Source organism: Scyliorhinus torazame, chromosome 2, assembly GCF_047496885.1.
Source record: "Scyliorhinus torazame isolate Kashiwa2021f chromosome 2, sScyTor2.1, whole genome shotgun sequence".
NCBI classification, from domain to species: domain Eukaryota; kingdom Metazoa; phylum Chordata; class Chondrichthyes; order Carcharhiniformes; family Scyliorhinidae; genus Scyliorhinus; species Scyliorhinus torazame.
In genome coordinates this window covers 109875705-109899591 of record NC_092708.1, presented here as the reverse complement: position 1 = coordinate 109899591, position 23887 = coordinate 109875705, and the positions used below count along the sequence as shown (strand labels likewise).

Genomic DNA, 23887 nt, shown 5'->3' with positions numbered 1-23887 from the left:
TCTCCTCTCTTTCCTGGAAAGCTCTGACTTGTGCTGGGATTCGATTCCATGGACGGAATTCCTTGCCCCTGTGGCTATGCATAAGCTACCCACTTCTTGAGAGTCTTATCGGCTTATTGCAAGGATAATGCGCTGAATGTAGCAGAATGAGCACTTGAAGCCAGCTCCTAGCTACTGCCCTTCTAGCATCCAACCTGAATTTCAATTTGAAAAGAGAAAGCTGAGGAGGGGGTGACCAAATAGAAGACTTTAAAATTAGGAAAGGCTTTGGTGGGGTTGACATAGAAAGAATGGGGTGGAGCAAAAGAGAGGCCATCAGCGTAAAATAGTCATCGAGCAATCAAATTAGGAAATTATAAGAAACTATATGTAAAGAGTAATAAAAAGTGGAGCTCACTGACACAGGGGGCGAAATTCTCCGTTATCGGCGCAAATCCGACTTGCGTCACGTCGGAAAAATGGGTCGATAGTCTCCGGCCCGAAATGGGCTAGCAGCGACGTAACGGGATCCGCGCTTGCGCAGTGGTTCACGCCGTGCAGCGTCATACACGCCGCACGGCGTGACGGCTCATAAGGCCGCGCTGCTCCCCCCCACCCGACCAGAACACCCGACCGCAACACCCGACTGGATGGCTGGCCGTCGCTCAGCCCCGAGGTTCGAGTCACGCGATGTGGAGGCGCTCCTGGACGCGATGGAGCAGAGGAGGGACGCCCTGTATCCCGGGCACGGCCGCAGAGTTGCCCCACGCCACAGCCGGCGTCTGTGGAGGGAAGTGGCAGAGGCCGTCACCGCTGCGGCCCTGACACCATGGACAGGCACCCAGTGCCACAAGAAGGTGAATGACCTCGTCAGAGCAGGCAGGGTGAGCCTCCCCCATATCCCCCCTCCCCCATATCCCCCTCCCCCATATCCCCCATATCTCCCCCTCCCCCATATCCCCCCTCCGCCATATCCCCCCCTCCCCCATATCCCCCATATCCCCCCTCCCCCATATCCCCCCCTCCCCCATATCCCCCCCTCCCCCATATCCCCCCATCCCCATATCCCCCATATCCCCCTCCCCCATATCCCCCCTCCCCCATATCCCTCCCTCCCCCATATCCCCCCTCCCCCATATCCCCCCTCCCCCATATCCCCTCTCCCCCATATCCCCCATATCCCCCCCTCCCCCATATCCCCAAGTGAATCCAGCCCTAACCTTAATCTCTGCAATGCACGCGCAACCGATGGCGTGCATTCATATACCTGCCTAACACTGTTGACTTTTACCCCTGCCCCCCCCCCCCCCCCACAGGAGAAGCGCGCACACAACAATAGGGAGCATGTGAGGACTGGAGGAGGGCCCGCTGATGAGAGGCCACTGACCGTACACGAGGAAAGGGCCCTGGAACTGGCTGGCGGACCTGAGGACCGGGAGGTTGCTGATGCAGAGGTCTGGGGCGTACTAGCGAGTGAGCTACCGACAGCCCGTCCCCATATCCACCCTCCCCTATATCCCCCTCCCCGTATCACCTGATCACTGCCTGATGTCTAACCATGCATGCTTCATTGTGTATCACAGGACCAAACGTCCAGGCACCCATCCCCGCAGATGCAGACCGCCCGCAGAATGCCCCTCGGAGACCACAGGAGACGGAGAGACCCGCACCCTCCAGCATGCGACGCCCGCAGGATGCCCCTCGCACACCACGGGAGACGGAGAGACCTGGAGCAACAGGGAGACGACACCCCCGTCACATGCGGGAGCGACCACCCTGCGATGAGGGGCGCAGCCACAGGCCCCCGTCACATCCGAGCCAGGACACCACTACCCAGGACACCACTACCCAGGACACCACTACCCAGGACACCACTACCCAGGACACCCCTACCCGGGACAGCACTACCCAGGACACCCCTACCCGGGACAGCACTACCCAGGAAGATGAAATACCGGACAGTGAGTCAGAGTGGATGGGTGGAGACGAACCCCCACCCCAAAGTGCCATGGACTCAGAGTGGGACGAAGAGCACGACACAACGCCACTGCTGTCACCAACACCCTCCACCATCGCAGAAACACTCACCACGGTTGGGCACTTTAGTGATGAGGCGTCTGGTACACTCACTGGTGCGCACAACACAGCCGTCCCGGTACAGCAGGTGGAGGTAGGAGCAGCAGAGGGACCGGGCGGTCGGAGGGCAGCCCAGCCCAAGCGAACATCTGCCGCCCAGATGGATCCCGGGTTCCTGCAGTTACCACAGCCACACATAGATCCGATGCAACCACCGACCCGGAGACGAGCGAAGAGGGTGACGGGCGGCTTGCGGCGGCTGCGGTCGCAGGTGGAGGAGTCCACCCGCGTTCAGGAGCTGGGAGTGGTGCCGGTCATGCGTGCCACCCAGGCTGACACCGCACGGGTGGCGTCCGCGGTGGAGGCAATGGGTGCGACGGTGTCAGACATGGGGAACGGTTTGCGAGGCCTGGGGCCTTCCGTGCAGGCGGCGTCTGTGGCCCAGGAAATGGCTGCCCTCTCACAGGAGGCCATGAGCCAGTGCCAGCGCCAGATGGCAGAGGCGCTCAACGCCATAGCCCAGTCTCTGCAGGCCATGGCCCAGTCTCAGCAGGCCATGGCCCAGTCTCAGCAGGCCATCGCTGAGGGCATCGTCGCCAGTGGCCATGTGCGAGCCGGCGTCGCACTGTCACAGACAGGGTTTGCCAACACCCTGGGCTCCATGGCTGCAAACCTGCAGACCCCTGTCGATACCAGCACGAGCCTCCAGGACTGGCAGCGCCAGATGTCGGGGGGGCGTCGGATGGCCAGTCTGTTCGCATCCCCCACCCATGTAGAGGCCTGGGGGCCATCGGGCACCCCGAGGGAGGAGGAGGTGGTGTGGTCCGTCCCGGCTCCCTCTGTAGGGGAGGTCCCGGTACACCGTGACACCTCGGACTCCCCCCCCTTCCGTCCCAGGTGCATCGGGTGGGCAACGGGCAGGACAGGCTGGCAGCTTGCCATCCCAGTCGCCCGGGCTGCAGCCTGGCCCATCTAGGCCAGGACGCCCCAGGAAACGGCCGCCAAAGGGATCCAGTGTCAGAGGGCAGGAATCACAGGAGTCCACCTTCGGTTCTGCTGTACCGTCTGGGGAACCACGTAGACGTAGTCAAAGGGCCCGTAAGGCCAAACAATTAGACACTGAGTAAGTTGGCACGGGTGCAGGGCACAGATGAGTTTTAGGGGCTCGGGCACGTGCATGAACTCCTTTGGTTATTAAAGTCAATGTTACACCTACCGAAGCTGCCTTTCTGCTCTGTCCAAAGTGTGCGGGCGTGTCATGTACGTTGAGCGCAAGTGTGTGTGTGACGGGTGGTCTTACCTCAGCCCCAGGTGAGTCTGCCCCCTTCCCCCTGGGCCGCCATCAACATCCCCCGGGCAGAGGACGGGACCGTGCGCTGCAGTGTCACAGCCGCATGCAGGGATGGTCCGGGTGGATGGTGGTACTGTGGCCATGGGTCAGACATAGTCCAACGATGTAGAGCCAGGAGCTCATCGCAGGGCGGGTTGTCATCATCCTCCATGGCCTGCGATAGACACGCGTCCACCCGCAACTGTGTGAGCCCCCCCGTTGTGCCGCAGGTGGATCGGCAATGGGGGGGGGGGGGGTGGTGTGCATGCGGGTGGGGTGGGTGGGGTTGAGGAGGGGGGTGAGGGTGCTGGGTGGGTGGATGGGTGGGGGGTGTGGGTGGTCGGCTGTTGCCATGGTGTGCGGTCTGTGGCCATACTACCCGATTCCCACGCCCATCTAGTCAGTGAAGCGGGCGTCTATCAGTCTGTCCCGTGCCCGCTGGGCCAGCCGGTAACGGTGGACAGCCACCCGCCTGTGTCTACCCCGTCTGCCCTGACCATTGCCCCCATCCCCCTCATCTGGGGAGGACTGGGCCTCTTCCTGCTGCTCCTCCACTCCGCCCTCCTCTGCCTGCGGCACATCGCCCCTCTGCTGGGCTATGTTGTGCAGGACTCAGCACACCACAATGATGCGGCCGACCCTATCTGACCGATACTGGAGGGCGCCCCCCAGAGAGGTCCAGGCACCTGAAACGCATCTTCAGCACGCCAAAGCACCTCTCGATCACTCCCCTTGTCGCTACATGGGCATCATTGTAGCGGTTCTCCGCCTCATTGCGTGGCCTCCGTATAGGCGTCATCAGCCACGATCGCAATGGGTAGCCCCTGTCGCCCAGCAACCAGCCCCTCAGCCGGGGATGGCGTCCCTCGTACATGCCGGGGATGGATGACCGCGACAACACGAATGAGTCGTGTGCACTGCCTGGGTGACGGGCGCAGACGTGCAGGATCATCATGCGGTGGTCGCAGACCACCTGTACGTTCATCGAATAGGTCCCCTTCCTATTAGTGAACACGGCCCTGTTATCTGCAGGTGGCCGCACGGCGACGTGCATCCCATCGATCGCGCCCTGGACCATGGGGATCCCGGCAACGGCAGAGAAGCCCACGGCCCGGGCATCTTGGCTAGCCCGGTCCACGGGGAAGCAGATGTAGCGGTGCGCCATGGCATATAGGACATCTGTCACTGCCCGGATGCACCGATGTCTGCGATATGCCGGACAGGTCCCCACTCGGTGCCTGGAATGACCCCGTTGCATAAAAGTTCAGGGCCACCGTAACCTTGACGGACACAGGGAGAGGGTGTCCCCCGCCAGTGCCACGTGGTGACAGGTGTGCCAGCAGGTGGCAGATGTGTGCCACGGTTTCCCGGCTCATCCGGAGTCTCCTCCTGCATTCCCGGTCCGTGAGGTCCTGGTATGACTGCCGGGGCCGGTACACATGGGGCGCCCTCGGGTGCCTCATTTGCCGTGGGGCCGCGACGTCCTCCTCCCCCTCCTCATCCTGTCGGTCAGGTGTCCCTCCAGCCTGGGCGGCTGCCGCCTGCCCCTCTGCGGCAGCCTGCGCCGCCTCTCTGGCACGCTCCTCCTCCTCCTCCTCCTCCTCCTCATCCAGGGCAACATAGACATGAGCGGCTGCCACCACGGCGGCCAACATCGCTGGATGATCTGAAAACATGACGGCCTGGTGGGGGGGAGGGGAACGACGACATGTCATCATTGCCCATATCCCCTCCTCCCCCCAGCCAGGTGGCATGAACCGCATGGGTCCAACTGTTGGAGGCTGGCACCTGGCCAGGTGGACCAACTCACTTGCCCTCCCATCCCCCTCCTCGGCACGGACCCCCCCCCCCCAACCTCCACCCCAGCAAGGACCCCCAACCCCCAACCTCCACCCCGGCACGGCATGGACCCCCCCCCAACCTCCACCCCTGCACGGAACCCCCCCCCAACCTCCACCCCAGCACGGACCCCCCCCAACCTCCACCCCGGCACGGACCCCCCCCAACCTCCACCCCAGCACGGACCCCCCCCCCCCCAACCTCCACCCCAGCACGGACCCCCCCCCCAACCTCCACCCCGGCACGGCACGGACCCCCCCCCCAACCTCCACCCCAGCACGGACCCCCCCCCCACCTCCACCCCAGCACAGACCCCCCCCCCCCCAACCTCCACCCCGGCACGGACCCCCCCCCCCCCCCAACCTCCACCCCAGCACAGACACCCCCCCCAACCTCCACCCCGGCACGGCACGGACCCCCCCCCCAACCTCCACCCCAGCACGGACCCCCCCCCCCCCCCCCCCCCCCAACCTCCACCCCGGCACGGACACCCCCCCAACCTCCGCCCCGGCACGGACCCCCTCCCGGCACTCCCCCGGAGCCCAGCCTACTCTAACCCCCCCGCCCCCCCCCCCCCCCCCCCCCCCCCCCCCCGCCGCACACACACACAACCCGAGACACACCTCTCCTGACGCATTCAGACTGCGGCCACGCCATTGCCTGCCCAGAGCCAACCCCCCAGGCCGTCACTCACCTCCACGCTGGTCGGCGTGAACCTGGAGCACCGGGTCACGCCGATGAAAAGGAGGTTTGATTCACGTCGACGTGAACGGTCATCACGTCGACGGGACTTCGGCCCATCCGGAAGGGAGAATATCGGCAGGCCGAAAATCGGCTGCCTTGCGCCAACCCCTGACATTCTCCGCGGCAGCGGCGCCATTAACGCCCCGCCGACTTTTCTCCCTTCGGAGACTTCGGCGGGGGCGGGGGCGGGATTCACGGCGGCCAACGGCCATTCTCCGACCCTCTGGGGGGGCGGAGAATGACGCCCAGGAAGTGGTTGAGGCGAAGCTAGATAAACATAAGGAAGAAGGGAATAGAACATTATGCTGATAGGATTAGATGAGGCTCAAGTGGAGTATGAATGTCAGCACGGACAAATAACCTGTTTCTGTACTGTATTAAAACCCACAATTAAATGTGAATTTGTGAATTCAGCAAGAAGCATTAATTATTATAGAATGTATTCAAATATTTCATCTTACTTTTTAATGTATTAACTTAGCCATTCACAGTGCTAGTCAAAGGATCAATCCTAAATTGGATTGGTGTGAACACTCTTGTGTAAAAGAGTGAGTCAGTCTTTGGCAGTTTGAGAGCAATCTCGTCATGACTTTTCTTTCTTCCTATTTCATGAAACTGCCCGACACTGTAAAGTAGTCAAATGTGTGAAACAGCAGGGAGCAAATTGCAATATGAAATCTTGATTAACACTACTACTCTTACTAAGTCAAATTGTGGAAGCAATGGAGGTTTGAGAGCATATGGCAATACTGCAAAAGCACTGGAAAAGTCAGATGATGGTGTAAACTGCAGCAGTGATTTGAATCATATTGGCGATATTGTCAGACTTAAGAACCACAATGAGCCAAAATGCATTGACTCATTCTTGGATTATGCCAGTAAACCACAGAAGCGTTCCTTCAGTCTGCCTCGGTTTACTTCATAGTTAAGTCATTGCACTCCTGTTTCCTGTATTGAATGACTTATTTAAAACATGTCCACCTAAAACACACAGGCACAGCAGTGCAAGCTTGTCTTCCCCAGTCTCCTACAAAAATACAGTATTCCTTGGTGGGGCACCAAATATGATTGTACAAGTAGCCAATATGTTTGGCTCCCACAGTTAATGTTCTATGCAGCGGTGTGCAACGTACCTGAAAAACATTAACACAGTTTTTTAAAACGCCACAAAACTGAGCTTTCAAGTTTATAATCTGTAAGAGGAAATGGAGCTGCGAAAATCCTGAGGGAAATGAAGTTTTTGTTTAATTCACTATCTAAGCATTTGTCTATAAGGGGCATGATTTAATGGCCACGCTGCACCCGGAAGGTAGCTCGCCGCGGTGCAGCATGGCCGATAAAAGCTGGGGCACCCCGCTCCCAGGATCTACCAGGCTCGCAACGCCTCGCGAAATCTAATGCGATCTCGCGAGACGTTGTGATGTGAATCCTGCCCATTGTGGGTAGGATCACTTTTAAGCAAATCTGCATATTAAAGTGAGGCAACAAGTTCCGAGAGTAAGGAGGGGGTTCCTTCAGCGTAGTAGGGACAGAGGAGGATTGGCACTACCGAACTTGGGCGATTACTATTGGGCCGCCAATGTGGCAATGATACGTAAATGGATGATGGAGGGTGAGGGAGCGGCGTGGGAAAGACTGGAGAGAAAGTCCTGTAAAGGGACGAGTTTAGAGGCGCTGGTGACGGCGCCGCTACCGATCTCACCTAAAAAGTTTACCACGAACCCGGTGGTGGCGGCAACATTGAATATCTGGGGACAGTGGAGGCGACAGAGGGTGCGGGGAGCCCTGGTGGGGTCCCCAATCAGGAACAACCATAGGTTCGCCCCAGGAAGAATGGATGGAGGATTTCAGAGCTGGTTCCAGTTGGGAATTAGGAGGGTGGGAGATTTATTTATAGATGGGACTTTTGCGAGCTTGGGAGCATTGGAGGAAAAGTATAAGTTGCCCCGGGGAAATTTCTTGAGATATATGCAGGTGAGGGCATTTACTAGACAACAGGTGAGGGAATTTCCGTTGCTCCCGACACAGGGGATACAGGACAGGGTGCTTTCAGGGGTGTGGGTCGGAGAGGGCAAGGTGTCAGAGATTTACCGAGAGATGAGGGAAGAGGGGGAGGAGTCGGTGGGCGAACTAAAAGGAAAGTGGGAAGAAGAACTAGGGGAGGAGATAGAGGAGGGTATGTGGGCTGATGCCCTAAGCAGGGTAAATTCCTCTTCCTCATGCGCCAGGCTTAGCCTGATTCAATTTAAGGTGCTACATAGAGCACACATAACGGGAGCAAGATTGAGCAGGTTCTTTGGAGTGGAGGACAAATGTGGGAGGTGTGGCGGGAGCCCGGCAAACCACGCACATATGTTTTGGGCGTGCCCGGCACTGGAAGGGTATTGGAAGGGAGTGACGGGAGTGATTTCGCGGGTGGTGAAGGCCCGGGTCAAACCAGGCTGGGGGTTAGCTCTATTTGGAGTTGCGGAAGAGCCGGGAGTGCAGGAGGCGAAAGAGGCCGACGTTGTGGCCTTTGCGTCCCTAGTAGCCCGGCGCAGGATCCTACTCATGTGGAAGGAGGCGAAACCCCCCGGACTGGAGGCCTGGGTAAACGATATGGCGGGGTTCATTAAACTGGAGCAGATAAAGTTTGCCCTGAGAGGATCGGCTCAAGGGTTCACCAGGCGGTGGCAGCCATTTCTCGACTACCTAGGGGAACGTTAGAGGGAAGACAGATGACCAGCAGCAGCAACCCAGGGGGAGGGGGGAGGTTTTTTTTTTTTAGTTTAGGTCAAAGATAAAGGGGTTTTGTTACTTGTGTATTGTTTAAAATTTCTGTATTGTTATTGTTGTGTTTGCTTTGTAAGAGGGGAAAAATTGTTGTTTGGGAGAAAATTTTCAATAAAACATTTATAAAAAAAAAAAGTGAGGCAACTAGTCTCACTTTAATGTGCATATTCCTGAGTTACCCGAGGCATGGGATCAATCTCCTTCGCCTCGGAGACCTCAGGCGAGCGCCGTTCAGGACTGGTCTCCACAAACGGGGATCAGACGGCACTCGTGGGGGTCTCCCAAGGGATTGGAGGCTCTCTTGTCCATGCCCTTTGGGCAGGGTAGCACTTGACATTGCTGGTTCCACCTGGGCACCCTGTCACTGCCAGCTTGGCATCCTACCAAACGTACATTTGAAAATAGTTATATTTAAAAATGAAGTGGGAACAGTTCACAGTCAATGTATAATATTTGTCACATTGCACAAAAGATATGGGAATAAATAATGAGGTCAGTTTCTTACCCCCTAGATCATATTTAACTCTTTGCTTTTAGTATCTTAATTGACGCCTCAAAAAACACTCTCTTTTGAATCCGTACCTGCTAGTGCTCTCACCTCTGAGTCAGAAGATCTTGGGTCATGTCCCACTCTAAAAACATGATGTGGAGATGCCGCCGTTGGACTGGGGTGAGCACAGTAAGAAGTTTTACAACACCAGGTTAAAGTCCAACAGGTTTGTTTCGAATCACTAGCTTTGGAAGGAGCAGTGCTCTGAAAGCTGTTGGACTTTAACCTGGTGTTGTAAGACTTCTTACTCTAAAAACATGGACATAATTCCAGGTTGATCCTTCAGTGTTGTAGTCCCTCAGTATCATCTATCAACTGCAATATTAAACCGAGCCCCGTGTACTGTCTCAGGATATAAAACATCCCCTGGCACTGTTTGAAGAAGGGACGGGGAGTTCTCCCAGTGTTCTGGCCAATGTTTACTCTTCAACCAACATTACATAAAAAAACAGATTATCTGGCAATTCTTATTGCATTTGTGCGATGTTACTGTGCCTAAATTGGTTGCCACGTTTCCCAGCATTACAACAGTGATCACGACTGGGATTTTACAGCCCCCCAGTGTTTGAATGGAGAATGGGGAACTCTGTAAAATTGGGCGCCATGTCAACGATGCCATCTTTGTAGCCTACTTGCCCCTGCAATTTGATCGGGAATGCATTAGGAGGCCTGCTCACCCAATTAATTAAAAAATATATATATTTTCATTGAAGTATTTGTAAAAGTTTATAACAATAAAAAAAACCAGTAAATATTGAACATTAGCATGGTGAAAAAAATAGACATTTCCCCAATCAGCTCTATCTTCACACACCGCATGCAGTAACATAAAATAACACTTACCCCCCCCCTCGGAATGCTGCTACTGCCCACATTCTAAATTTCTCCAAGAAAGTTGACGAATGACTGCCACCTCCGGGAGAACCCTAGCATTGATCCTCTTAAGGCAAACTTTATTTTCTCGAGGCTGAGAAACCCAGCCATGTCATTGACCCAGGTCTCTACACTCGGGGGTTTCGAGTCCCTCCACATTAAAAGGATCCATTTCCGGGCTACCAGGGAGGCAAAGGCCAGAACGTTGACCTCTTTCACTCCCTGAACCCCCGGGTCTTCTGACACTCCAAAGATCGCCACCTCTGGACTCGGCACCACCCACGTACCTAGCACCTTGGACATTGCCTTGGCAAACCCCTGCCAGAACCCTCCAACCTTCGGGCATGCCCAAAACATATGGACATGGTTTGCTGGGCTTCCCGCACACCTTGCACATCTGTCTTCTACCCCGAAAAACTTGCTCACCCTCGCCGCCGTCATGTGTGCCCGGTGGACCACCTGAAACTAGATTAGACTGAGCCTAGCACATGACGAGAAAGAAATTCCGCCCACAGACCCGGCTCCAACTCTCCTAACTCCTCCTCCCATTTGCCCTTAAGCTCCTCCACCGGAGTTTCCTCCGCCTCCAACAGCTCCTGGTAGATATCTGCCACCTTCCCTCCCCCACCCAGGTACCGGAAACTACTCTATCCTGTATTCCCCGTGGCAGTAGGAGCGGAAAGGCCACCACCTGCTTCCTCAGGAAGGTTCGCACTTGCAAATATCTAAAGCTGTTCCCTGGCAGCAGTTTAAATTTGTCCTCCAGTGCCTGCAGGCTGGGAAAGCTCCATCGATAAGCAGGTCACCCATCCTTCTGATACCCGCCCTCTGCCAGCTCTGGAACCCGCCATCCATCCTACCCGGTAGAAACCTGTGGTTATTACATATCGGGGTTCAGACCAACGCGTCTTCCACCCTCTTGTGTCTCCTCCACTGCCCCCAGATCTTCAGTGTCACCACCACCACCAGACTTGTGGAGTAACGGGCTGGCGAGAACGGCAGAGGTGCCGTTACCAGTGCTCCCAAACTGGTGCCTTTACATGACGCCGCCTCCAACTGCTCCCATGCCTCCCCCTCCCCAATACCCACTTCCTAATCATAGCTATATTGCCCGGCCAGTAGTTGCAAAAGTTCGGCAACACCAGCCCACCCTCCCCCCGACTGCGTTCCAGCATCACTCTCTTTACTCGCAGGGTCTCGTTCGCCCACACAAATCCCGAGATGATCTTATTCACCCGCTTGAAAAAGGCCTGAGGGATTAAGATGGGGAGGCACTGAAATACAAATAAAAATCTGGGAAGGACCGTCATTTTCACGGTCTGTACCCTCCCCGCCAGTGACAGCGGGAGCATGTCGCATCTTTTAAAGTCCCCTTCCATTTGTACCACCAGCCGGGTCAAATTAAGCTTATGCAACGAATCCCACTTCCGAGTCACTTGTATTCCCAGGGAGCGAAAGCTCTTCTCTACCCTCCTAAGCGGCAGCTCCCTCAGTCTCCTCTCCTGCCCTTTAGCCTGGGTCACAAACAACTCGCTCTTCCCCACGTTCAGTTTGTACCCCGGAAAACTGCCAAATTCCCTCAAGATCCGCATGACCGCCCAATCCCCTCCAGTGGGTCCAAAATATACAGGAGGAGCTCATCCGCGTAGAACGACACCCGGTGCACCCCCCCCCCCCACGCCCCCCCCCCCCCCCCCCCCCACCCCCCCCACCCCCCCCAGACCAGCCCCCGCCAGTTCCTTGAGGCTCTCAATGCCATGGCCAGCGGCTCAATGGCTAGAGCAAATAATAGCGGGGAGAGGGGGCACCCTTGACTCGTCCCCTGGTGCAATTTAAAATACTCCGAACTAAGCCGGTTCGTGCGCACGTTTGCCACAGGCAGCTGGTACAGCAATCGCACCCACCGGATAAAGCCCTCACCAAACCCAAACCTACCCAGCGCCTCCCACAGGTACTCCCACTCCACCCCATCGAAAGCTTTCTCTGTATCCATCGCTGCCACAACCTCTGCTTCCTCTCCTTCCGAGGGCATCATAACAATATTTAAAAGCCTCCGCACATTGGCATTATGTTGCCTGCCCTTAACAAATCCAGTCTGTTCTTCCCCTATCACCCCCGGGACACAATCCTCCATCCTTGTGGCCAAGATCTTAGCCAATAGTTTGGCATCCACATTTAGAAGCAAGATTGGCCTGTAAGACCCACACTGTTCAGGGTCCTTCTCCCGTTTAAGAATGAGTGAGGTCGAGGCCTGTGACATTGTAGGGGGGAGGATTCCCTTCTCTCTAGCCTGATTAAAGGTCCTCATCGGCAGTGGGCTCAATGTCTCTGCAAATTTCTGAAAAGATTCCACCGGAAAGCCGTCCGGCCCCGGAACTTTGCCCGACTGCATGCCCTCTAGCCCCTTAATAATTTCTTCTATCTCGATCGGGGCCCCCAGCCCCTCCACCTGGCCCTCCACCAACCTCAACTGGTCCAGAAATTGTCTCATCCCTTCCACTCCCGCCGGAGGTTCCGACTCATATAATTTGCAGTAGAATTCCTTAAAAACTTCATTCACCCCCCCTGGGTCCAAGACCAAATTACCCTCCTTATTCTTTACCCCACCAATCTTCCTGGCCGCCTCCCTCTTCCTAAGCTGGTGCGCCAGCATCCTGCTCGCTTTCTCCCCATACTCACAGACTGCCCCCTTAGCCTCTCTAAGCTGTTCTACCGCTTTCCCTGTGATCAGCAATTCAAACACCGTCTGTAGCTTACGCCGCTCCCTCAGGAGCCCCCCTTCCAGGGCCTCCGCATAACTCCTATCCACCCGAAGTATCTCCTCCACTAATCTCTCCCTCTCCGCCCTTTCCCTCTTTTTTCTATGAGACCGGATCGATATTAGTTCCCCTCTAACAACTGCCTTCAGGGCTTTCCAGACCGTCGCTGCCGATACCTCTCCCGTGTCGTTTGCTTCCAGGTAGTTCTGGATATTCTTATTTACCCACCCGCAAACCACCTCGTCCGCTAACAGCCCCACATCTAGTCTACATAGCGGACGCTGCTCTCTCTCCTCCCTAAGCCGCAAATCCACCCAGTGCGGGCCATGGTCCGAGACTAATCGCCGAGTCGTCCGTCCCCGCCACTTTCGGGATCAACGCCCTGCCCAGAACAATAAAGTCAATACGGGAATAAACTTTGTGGACGTGGGAGAAAAAAGAAAACTCCTTTACTCTCGGCCGTGTGAACCTCCAGGGGTCAACGCCCCCCATCTGCTCCATAAAGCTCTTCAGTTCCTTTGCCGCCGCCGGCCTCTTCCCTGTCCCTTTTGAGCGATCCAATTCAGGTTCAGTAACCATATTAAAATCTCCCCCCCATGATCAAGTTGTGTGACTCAAGGTCCGGGATTTTGCCTAACACGCGCCTCATAAAGTCCACGTCGTCCCGGTTCGGGGCGTAGGCATTCAGGAGCACGACTCGGACCCCCTCCAGCTTCCCACTCACCATTATATACCTACCCCCTTTATCAGCCACAATTCCCCCAGCCTCAAATGCCACTCGCTTATTGATCAAAATTGCTACCCCCTGATATTCGAGTCCAGCCCTTAGTGGAACTCCTGACTAACCCAACCCTTCCTTAATCTCATCTGGTCTGTGACCTTTAGATGTGTCTCCTGAAGCATTGCCATGTCTGCCTTTAGTCCCGTTAAATGCGCGAACACGCGTGCTCTCTTAACTGGTCCATTCAGACCTCTCACGTTCCACGTAATCAGCCTGGACGGGGGACTACCCCCCAGCCGACTAGCCATCACCCTTCTTAGGCCAGCCCCAAGCCCGCGCCCCCTGTTTCCCCGAGCATCCCCTTCAGCAGCAGTCGCCCCCGACCTCCCATTTATTCCCTGAAAACAAATTCTTCCTTGCCAGTAAAGCAGCCATCCACCCCCGCATCACCCCCCCACCATAGCACCAGAAACCTAATCTCCCAAGTCAGACACCAACTCAAGACTAGCTCACCCCCCACTACGCTTCCGAGAGTCAGCTGACCCATGCTGACCCCGATAACTCCCGCCCCTGGCGCCGACCAGACTATCACCTTATTGTTCGGACCCCTCTCCCCACATAGAAAAAAACTATTTACAGGATCACATTCCCCAGTAAGTAAACAACAGATCTCAAGAAGACATTAACATAACCATAAACCAGAACAGAAACACTCACTTAAAACAAGACCCAGTCTCCCCGAAGGATAATGCTAACTTCAGGCCCCCCCCGTATCAACTCCCTGCGAAACAAAGCACCCTGCCGCCATCCCTCCAGCCCATTCTCTCGCCCAAGACTAAATACAATCTTGTTCCAATCAGAACACAATTACAAACCACCGCCACATCCCATCTCCGGAGCTTAAGTGTCTTTTAACTCGAGTCCAACTTCTTCTCTTTAATAAATGTCTAAACATCATCTGGTGACTCAAAATAGTAGTGTCGGTCTTCATGCGTTACCCACAGCCTCGCTGGGTATAACACCCCAAACTTCACCCCCTTCTTAAAGAGGGTCGTCTTTGCCCGGTTGAACCCCACACCTGCTCCGCTCCCAGGTCCTGATAGATGCGCACCTCACTGTTCTCCCACTTGCTGCTTCGTTCCTTCTTGGCCCACCGCAAGACACGCTCCTTATCTGAAAAATGGTGAAAACAAACCACCATGGCCCTCGGCGGGTCATTCGCCTTGGGCTTCCTTGCGAGGGCTCTGTGCCCTCCATCCAGTTCGAGGGGTCGAGGGAAAGCCCCCGCTCCCATTAGCGACTCCAGCATACCCGACACATATGCTCCCGCATCTGGTCCCTCAATACCTTCAGGAAGGCCCACGATTCTTAAATTCTGCCTCCTGGTCCTGCTCTCCAGCTTCTCCTGCACCTTCCTGTGACGCTCATCTAGCACCTCCACCTTGTGCTCCAGTACAGTTATCTCGTCCTATTGGTTGGATAGTTTTAACTCGATCTCCTTAAATCGCTTTCCCCTGGGCCGCCTGAGTCGCGACCATTTGGTCGATCGATGCTTTCATTGGGTCAAGCGTATCCTTTTTTAGCTCGGCAAAGCAACTCTTGAGGAACTCCATCTGCTGCTCCTTCGGCCAGTGAGCCACTGCTCCCTGGTCCTTGCCGTCTGCCATGCTTCGCCGCACTGCCAGCTCCACTCGCTTCCCTCTATCGGGACTAACTCGTTTCACACAGCCACTTCTCCATACATCGGGGCGGGAAATCCTCCTTACTATTGCTCACTCCACTGATTTATTTCATAAAGTCCACAAAAATCCGGGAAAAAAAGTCCGAAAGTCCGTTTTAGGCGGAAGCTATCGAATGTGTGACCTACTCCTCCATGGCCGCCACCGGAAGTCCCTGCTCACCCAATTAATGGCCACTTCAATGCCTCTTCCTTCTGCTGCTGGGTTTTACCCACAGTGAAGGAGGCAGCACCAAGTGTCCAGCGCCTTGCAGACTGACGCCAAGTAAGAGCGGCATGAACCTTCTTTTCAGGTGTCCTGTTTCCATTGGAGGCTTCTTTCTTCCAGCTCCTTCCCGGGGCCTGCCAGCCTGGACTTACCTCAGAGTCTGGGCACCGTCACAACTTGTTTTCCTCTGGGATCCATTGCAGTGTCACCAGTGTCCACCATGTCCGGTGGCACTGTTGGTACCATGGAGCTGCCAGCCATTCGATTGGTTCTCTGCTCTTGGCGGTGAGACCTCTTTCTTGATGGAGTTCAAAGGCCTGCCAGAAGCCAATTAATGGCGTGAGCTGACTAACCAACTTTTATGCTGGGTGGTGGTGAGGAGAGGCATGGGAGGGTGTTTCAGGGACCCATGTCCCCAAGTGGAATTCAACTCACATTTCAAAAAGTAATTAATTGACTGATAACATGCTTTGGGCTAAGGCATTGAAGGAAGAGAAAGTAGTTCAATCAGTGGTTCAAAATCAGAAAATATTGGACAATCTCAGCAGGTCTGGGAGCATCTGTGGAGAGAGAAGGGAGGTAACATTTTGTGTCTGGTTGACTCTGTCAAAGCTAGAGAGAACTGGAAATAGGGTCAGATTTATACTGTTGTCGGGTGGGGGAGTTAGAGCAGTGGCCAATGGTTCAATGTGTTTGATTTTTTTAATTGTTGGTCTCTTTTGGTTTGTAATGGAGAACAGTATGCAGCTTTACAACTGCTATCATGAAGATATTTGCTTCTAAAGTCTGTGTTATTTTTTAATTGGATCTTTTATCAATCGAAACAGCAAATCTTAAGTCAACTTTAGCTAAAACATTATTTTATACTTCTCTGGTTCTTCTAATTTATGTATGTTGTCATTCTCTTATTACCTTCATATGTCCTTCACATAAGTAAAAGTAGCAAAATAATGCAGGGGAAATATCAGAGGGGGTGGTGGGGATTCTCCATTTCTGAGACTAAGGGGTGATGTCAACGCAGAATTCGTGGACTTTCACGACACAAAAACTGACGCCGCACCTGGACCGATTCCACTACCGTTGAGGGGCTAGCACCGGTGCTGCGAGGCACACAATCGATTCCAATGAAAAACGGTGCGGATTCGCCGGGTCCGCAATTGACTCTCAGGAGGCTGAGAAGCTGAACTGCACATATACATTACAATCCCCACACAGACTCATCCCAGCCAAAAAGATGGCACTGGTTGTGCTGGAGTATGCCCATACAGCTGATGGGTCGGCTGGGGCAGAAGACACCCAGGGGGGGTGCCCTGGGGGGAAATCTAGACGACCCGTGGTCCTAAGTTCACAGTGGGCTGTTAGCGGTGTGCGTAGCTGCATGGCTGCCTTGCCGGCTGCGGCAATGGTAATCTACGCCCGCCCACCCCGACCCAACAGCCCACCTCCTGGCCACCCCCTGCTACTCCCTCCCCCCGGCCCTGGGAGAAGCCCGCTGGGCAGCGGCACAACTGTCAGCAAACTATTGGACACTGTGCCCCCCCCTCTCCCCCAGCAGCCAGTACGCCAGGATCACAATTTTTAAAAGTGAACTGTGCCGTCGGGAACTCGGCCCATCAGAGGCAGAGAATCGCAGAGGCCCCAGAGAATACCAGGTTGGGCCCGCTAATGATATACAAATGGTAACTACTGTACGTGCATTCCGGAATGCATTGACACTATCGGCGAGCTGCTGGAGCATAGCGATTTGGCTTCAAATCGATGCCTGCTGCGATTTCAGTGTCTGAAATGATTCTCCGCCCAATCGCCTAGAATTGGATTGGATTTGTTTATTATCACGTGTACCGAGGTACAGTGAAAAGTATTTTTCTGCGAGCAGCTCAACAGATCATTAAGTACATGGGAAGAAAAGGGAATAAAAGAAAATACATAATAGGGCAACACAAGGTATACAGTGTAACTACATAAGTACCGGCATCGGATGAAGCATACAGGGTGTAGTGTTATTGAGGTCAGTCCATAAGAGCCTTTCCTGATTTTGCCGTCAGCTAACGGAGAATCCCGTCCCAGAGGTCTCTTCATACTGCTGACACTCATATTCCATGTTTATCAGAGGGAAGGATTGTTTATCGTAGACTGTCCCTTCTAATTGATTCGCAAGTGACTGAATTTTGCTGTATAGGTGGAAGGCTCCAGGTCATAAAACTAGATTAGGAATCAACAGTGACACTGTAGGGACAGCCTGTAAAACCAATTTTTGGACTCCCGCCAGATTCTCCCCCCACTGCCGCCGGAGCCATGGGAGAATTCCGCTCATTGTCTTGATCTTATTGTGCCTTGAATACGTCTGAACAATTTACGGAGAACTATAATAATGATGAAGTCATGTAGCTTCTTTATGTCTGAATTCTGAAAATATAATGTTATGTGATAAAATTTTCAACCCTTACTTATTTGAGTTTAGTGTCTCGTGTGTAGATTCTATGTTTTTTTTGTCTATATTGGTTTCAATAACATTCATTACTTCAGCAACCTGTTTTAAGTATATTTACATTATCCATCTTTAGGTTTAACACTTTACCAAGCAGAAGGACGCTGAAGAATTCTAGATTAGTGAGCAAAAAGGATGACGTTCATGTCTGCATCATGTGCTTGCGTGCAATAATGAACTATCAGGTACTCAGTACAAGTTTTACCTGTTCCAAAACTCCTGTCTATTTTAATAGCTTTTCAGAATATGCATAAAAGAAATAGAAATAGAAGAAATAGAAAATCGCTTATTGTCACAAGGCTTCAATGAAGTTACTGTGAAAAGCCCCTAGTCGCCACATTTCAGCGCCTGTTCAGGGAGGCCGGTACGGGAATTGAACCCGCGCTGCTGCCTTGTTCTGCATTACAAGCCAGCTATTTAGCACAGTGTGCTAAACCAGCCCCTAAAAGCATGTAAAACAGGGCACTATCTAAATTTTGGACATAATGTCACTGTCGGCTCCATGGTTTCCAGCATATTTTTATTTTTCCTAACAGATTTCATTCTGCTGTAAATAGTGTTAGATTTTTTGTAGTAAATCTGCAGGTGTAAAGACAAAATGACAGACATAGGAAATGATTTCTGATAATTTTTTTCAGGCCCTGCTGAAATCCCACTTACTACCAGTTTCCTTGCAGTTTGTCATTCAGTTCCCTTAATTATTCAATCTTCCCATTGATTTGCTTCAAATATTTGGGCATGTGCTGGATGATTTTCCACTGCACAGTCATCTCTGATGACCAAAGGGTGGTGAAAGTCTGAAATATGGGGCGAAATTCTCCCCCAACGGCGCGATGTCCGCCGACTGGCGCCAAAAACTGCATCTTTGGGGGCCGAGCCCCAACATTGAGGGGCTAGGCTGGCACCGGAGGAATTTCCGTCCCGCCAACTGGCGGAAACGGCGTTTGTTGCCCCGCCAGCTGGCGGAAATGGCGTTTGTTGCCCCGCCAGCTGGCGTGGAAATGCGGCGCATGCGCGGGAGCGTCAGCGGCCGCCGACAGTTTCCCGTGCATGCGCAGTGGGGAGAGTCTCTTCCGCCTCCGCCATGGTGGAGGCCGTGGCGGAGGCGGAAGGGAAAGAGTGCCCCCACGGCACAGGCCTGCCCGTGGATCGGTGGGCCCCGATCGCGGGCCAGGCCACCGTGGGGGCACCCCCCGGGGTCAGATCGCCCCGCGCCCCCCCCCCAGGACCCCGGAGCCCGCCCACGCCGCCTGGTCCCACCGGTAAATACCAGCTTTGATTTACGCCGGCGGGGCAGGCACTTTCTGGGCGGGACTTCGACCCATCCGGGCCGGAGAATCCAGCGGGGGGTCCCGCCAACCAGCGCGGCCCGATTCCCGCCCCCGCCCAATCTCCGGTACCGGAGACTTCGGCGGGGGCGGGATTCACGGCGGCCAACGGCCATTCTCCGACCCGGCGTGGGGTCGGAGAATGACGTCCCAGATATCAAAAGTACAGGGTGTAGCTACCATCTAGGCCAATCTAAAGAATCTTGAGAATGATCTTTGTTGGTTTTAGGTTGAGATTGGCCACTGTAATAATACTGGAAGTTTTCCATCTTTCCGAACATGTTCAAAATGTCAGAAAATCATGAGCAGTATGTAATAATCTTTTTAGAGGAAATATTTTGAATTACCAATAATTTTAGCTGAAAGAATGTCTTTTGTGGAAATTAATATAATCTTTCCGTCATTACATCTGGCAGAAAGTCGTACATATTTGTTCATTAATTCAATGTGCAGGGATTGTGATCAGTTTATGATTTGTTATCAGAAACCTTATCCACGATCGCTCTTTCATGTCTTGGAGAGCAAGGCATTTTTTCCCGACTTACTTTCCCTGCAATCGGACCCCACTCTTCTGACAAATATTGTACAAGTTGTGCCTCAATTTGTTCATATGGCTATTGCTTTGTGGCCAGAGCTGGAGATTTACAACAAAAACCAACATGAATTCTGAGAGTTAGACTCTGGTAACACAATGTCCACAGTTTTGCTTTCATTTGCAGTGAGACGGGATGCATCGCCTTCCTGTAATAACTCACTAGACCGTTTGACACTGGATAATGGTGCAGGATCTGGGAGCATTTCTCTATACTTCTGTGATATTCTAAGATTTTCTGGACAGCACATTTAGGAGTTGTAAATTATATTTGTTATTGACTCAGAGGTTTGTTAAAGTGGTCTGTTATTCATGAATGGCAACCTATTTTCTCTGATTGCAGTATGGTTTTAACATGGTCATGTCACACCCACATGCTGTGAATGAAATTGCACTGAGTCTGAACAATAAGAATCCAAGGTAAGACATCTTTCTGGCTTGTTGAACAAATGTGAGCAATGCTTCAGAAAAATGCAAGAGTATTGTAAAGGTACAGTGATTGCTGTTACAATTTTTGTGCATAATTGAGTAGAACCACAAACACATTGGGGGCTGTTTTGGTGAATAGATGAAGACAGTGATCAATAATACAGGCTTTTTGAAGTCCAATTTTAGCATACAATTTTGATCCTAATTACTGATTACCATCATTTTAACATTTTTGGAGCTGCTAAAACAGGCACCTGCCGGTTGAGCATTTAAACACCGATTAGCACAATGTTCATTGCATGCAGTGTATATGGTCTATGGGCTCCATGCATCTACTGTCACATGAAGATGTGGGGTGGGCTGGTTGGTGCACACTGGAACGTTTCAGAGGCCAAGGTGAGTGGGTGCACAGCTTCTCAGATGTAGCACTAAAGATCCTGGTGGAGGAGGCCCTATACTCGCTCCTTCTTTCTCTTTTCTGCAGCTGCTCTGCCCAGCTGCATTCCTTACTCTCATTTTCCCTGCAGGCCAAGGGTGACCCCTAGCTATATGCACTTAACCAAGTAATTCCTTTCTCTTGGTGCTTTCTGTAAGCTGTCCCGTAGCGCAGCACTCACTCTATTGAAGTCCCAGAGAATTGCGTTATTAATGTTGACAAGGGCGTTGGTGAAGGCTTGAGAAAATGTCACAGAACTCCAAAATGTTCCAATTTTTCCCTCCAATGTTTGGCAGCAAGTGAACATTAAAAAATAGGGTACCTTTAAATAGCTCTCAAAATCTTCAACAAAAAAATCCTTCCTCTCAATTAGCTAGTCTCTATTAGGAGAGGATGTTTGATCAAATGCCATCAACCAAAAAGCCTTGAGGCTTCATTAAGGAGCATTAACAGGAAATTTAAGCGGTAACAGCCCCGCAATGACTCTCCAGACAGCCATTCCTATTGCAGTCTTCAAATCCTTTATTGAGACTTTACCAAGATAAATCAGCATTTCAGCTGAAGATCCCACCATCATTCCCCTTGAATGTTCTTTTTAGTGCCTGAAGGAGGTGTCAAAAACTGCTGCCATTGCATCTTGTTGCTAGAAATGTGTTTTTAGTTATCCGATTTTTATGAGATGTATTGAATGTTAACTTTAGACTGTCCTTTCTGAATCAAGCAGGCTGAATCTTTGGTTTACAGTTTCAATTAAACAATTCCAAAAAAAAGCATCATTGTTATATACAGATGAATGTTTCCAGTGTAGTGTATCTCCAGTACAAAAAAACTGGTGTAACCAGAGTCTTATTTATCCGAGCCCTGTTAATGATCGTGTTTGTTTCTATTGTAGGACAAAGGCTCTCGTCTTGGAACTGTTGGCAGCTGTTTGTCTTGTCAGGGGAGGACATGAAATAATCTTATTAGCGTTTGATAATTTCAAAGAGGTAAGATGCCTTTCTTCCTGGTAAAAGGCAATATGGAAACGATTTAAATTATAGACAAGATTCATCCCTGTTTACACAGTGGAGTTTCACTTTCCATCATTTCTTGAATAGCACAGTGTGATTGAAATATAATTATCGCACCTACATTATTTAACAATTTACCAGTTTATTGCAAAAGGAAGAATTAGTTCACTCCAAGATGAGCTTCTGACCATATATCCATGCTATCACTAAAACGACCATTTTCCCCCTCGGTAACATCACCCGATTTTGTTCCCGCCTCAGCTCATCTGCTGCTGAAAACCTCATTCATGCTTTTGTTACCTTTAGACTTGACTATTCCAGTGCACGCTACATTGTCCTCCCTCATTTTGTCACCCAAAAACCCAAGGTCAGACATGTTTTTACTCCCACCAAGAACCGTTCACCTACCATTTCTTAGTGAACCTATTCTTGTGAGTTTCATTTCCTGCCTTTTCCTGTGGCTCTGTTCCAATTATGGCAATCAGTGAGGTTGCCCTCCTTTCTTTAGATATCTATGTTCTAATGCTCAGAGTCGCCAGGTATCAAATGATACCACCACAAGGTTCAACCGGCTATCGATCAAAGAGCCAAACACCAGTTTGTTAGTTCAAGGTCAAGGGTACTTTATTTACACACAATTAGTCATGCAACATAAACACTACTAGTTGACTACACCTATCGACTAAGACAACCTGTACTTAACTTCAGGCACCCAGCTTAGGTCAGAGGAACAGTGGCCACTGTCCGATTCTGGATCTATCGAGTCTGGAGAAGTAACTGCTGCTCAGCTAGGCTCATCCGTCTGGTAGCGAGCGTTGAACTTGGACTTGCTTCTGATGGTGCTGCACTTGGAGATGGTCGTAGCCGGGGCGCCAGGTCCAAGAGAGGACGAACATATGGCAAATTCTTCTTCTTATACTTGGGGGTTTTCGCGCACTTTTGGGTGGTCCTTCAGTTTGGACCTCACTAATTGGGTGATCCCTGATCACTCTGTTCGATTCTTAACCAATAGGTGTGCGTGTCCCAAGCGGTCACTGACCCCATTGTTTACGCTTCCCCTGAACAGGGAGTGGCGACGAAATATCTGGGACTGTCCCGGTCGCTCGAGTACCAGTCCTTTGTTTTGGTGAAGATGGGCTATCAAATGCTAATCGGCCCCATTAAAATGCTAATTGGTCGAAGTTTCGATACCGTTTGGACTTTTTCTTGCAAATATACATTTCAGGCTCTGAGCCTGCCTGAGTCTTGCCTTGTCCATTTTACCCGCTAGGCTTTGTGAGTTTCTCTGTCCCTAGTTGCAAGTGGCCATCCCAGACGGCTACACTATGTTGGCTCCCAATCAAGCAGTGCCTCGATTTTAAGAATATCGTCCATGTTTTCAAATACCTTCCAAGGCTTGGCCCCTCCCTATCTCTGTGATCTCCTCCAGCTCCACAACCTTTCAAAGAACAAAGAACATTGCAGCACAAGAACAGGCCTTTGGCCCACCAAGCCTGCGCCGATCCAGGTTCCTTATTTAGACCTACTACTTATTGCCCAAATGATCTGTATCTCTCCATTCACCGCCCAATCATGTCTATCAAGATGCATCTTAAACTTACAATCGTGCCTGCCTCCACCACCTCCAATGGCAATGCATTCCAGGCATCCACCACCCTCTGTTTGGAAACCTTTCCAAGCACATCAGAAGAAGTTGTATACTCAGAGGATGTTGTATACTCAGAGGATGTTGTACACTCAAGATGTACACTCAGAGGATGTTGTATACTTCGAAGATGTATACTTGGACGATCTTGGAGTTCTGCTTGGGCTGCTCCCTTTAATAAATACTCTCATTGCTCTAGAAAACTAAAGAGAAAGTTAGTTTCCTTTTAGTTAAAAATACAGAGGGTCATAAATACAATAGGACCGCTCCACTTTGAACTTAGAGTCCTGTGATTCCAATGCCAAGTCTCTTGCCGCACCTAGTGGTGCACTAAGGCAGACTTTCATCTGTTTCCATGGCTAGCAATTCC

The 23887-nt window shown here is 52.2% G+C and overlaps 1 protein-coding gene across 8 annotated transcripts in view; it reads left to right on the top strand.

Annotated features, from left to right (window-relative positions):
* LOC140390359 (formin-like protein 2) overlaps nucleotides 1-23887 on the top strand; it is a 378101-nt gene that overhangs the window by 267395 nt on the left and 86819 nt on the right. For all 8 annotated transcript variants that reach the window (XR_011934621.1, XM_072475506.1, XM_072475489.1 and 5 more), the window contains exons 7-9: nucleotides 18154-18262; nucleotides 20341-20417; nucleotides 21755-21848. Coding sequence is in view for 7 of the 8 variants with exons in the window: in XM_072475506.1 (XP_072331607.1) it covers nucleotides 18154-18262; nucleotides 20341-20417; nucleotides 21755-21848 (280 nt within the window). In the remaining variant the exon portion in view is untranslated. The remainder of the gene's footprint in view (nucleotides 1-18153; nucleotides 18263-20340; nucleotides 20418-21754; nucleotides 21849-23887) is intronic.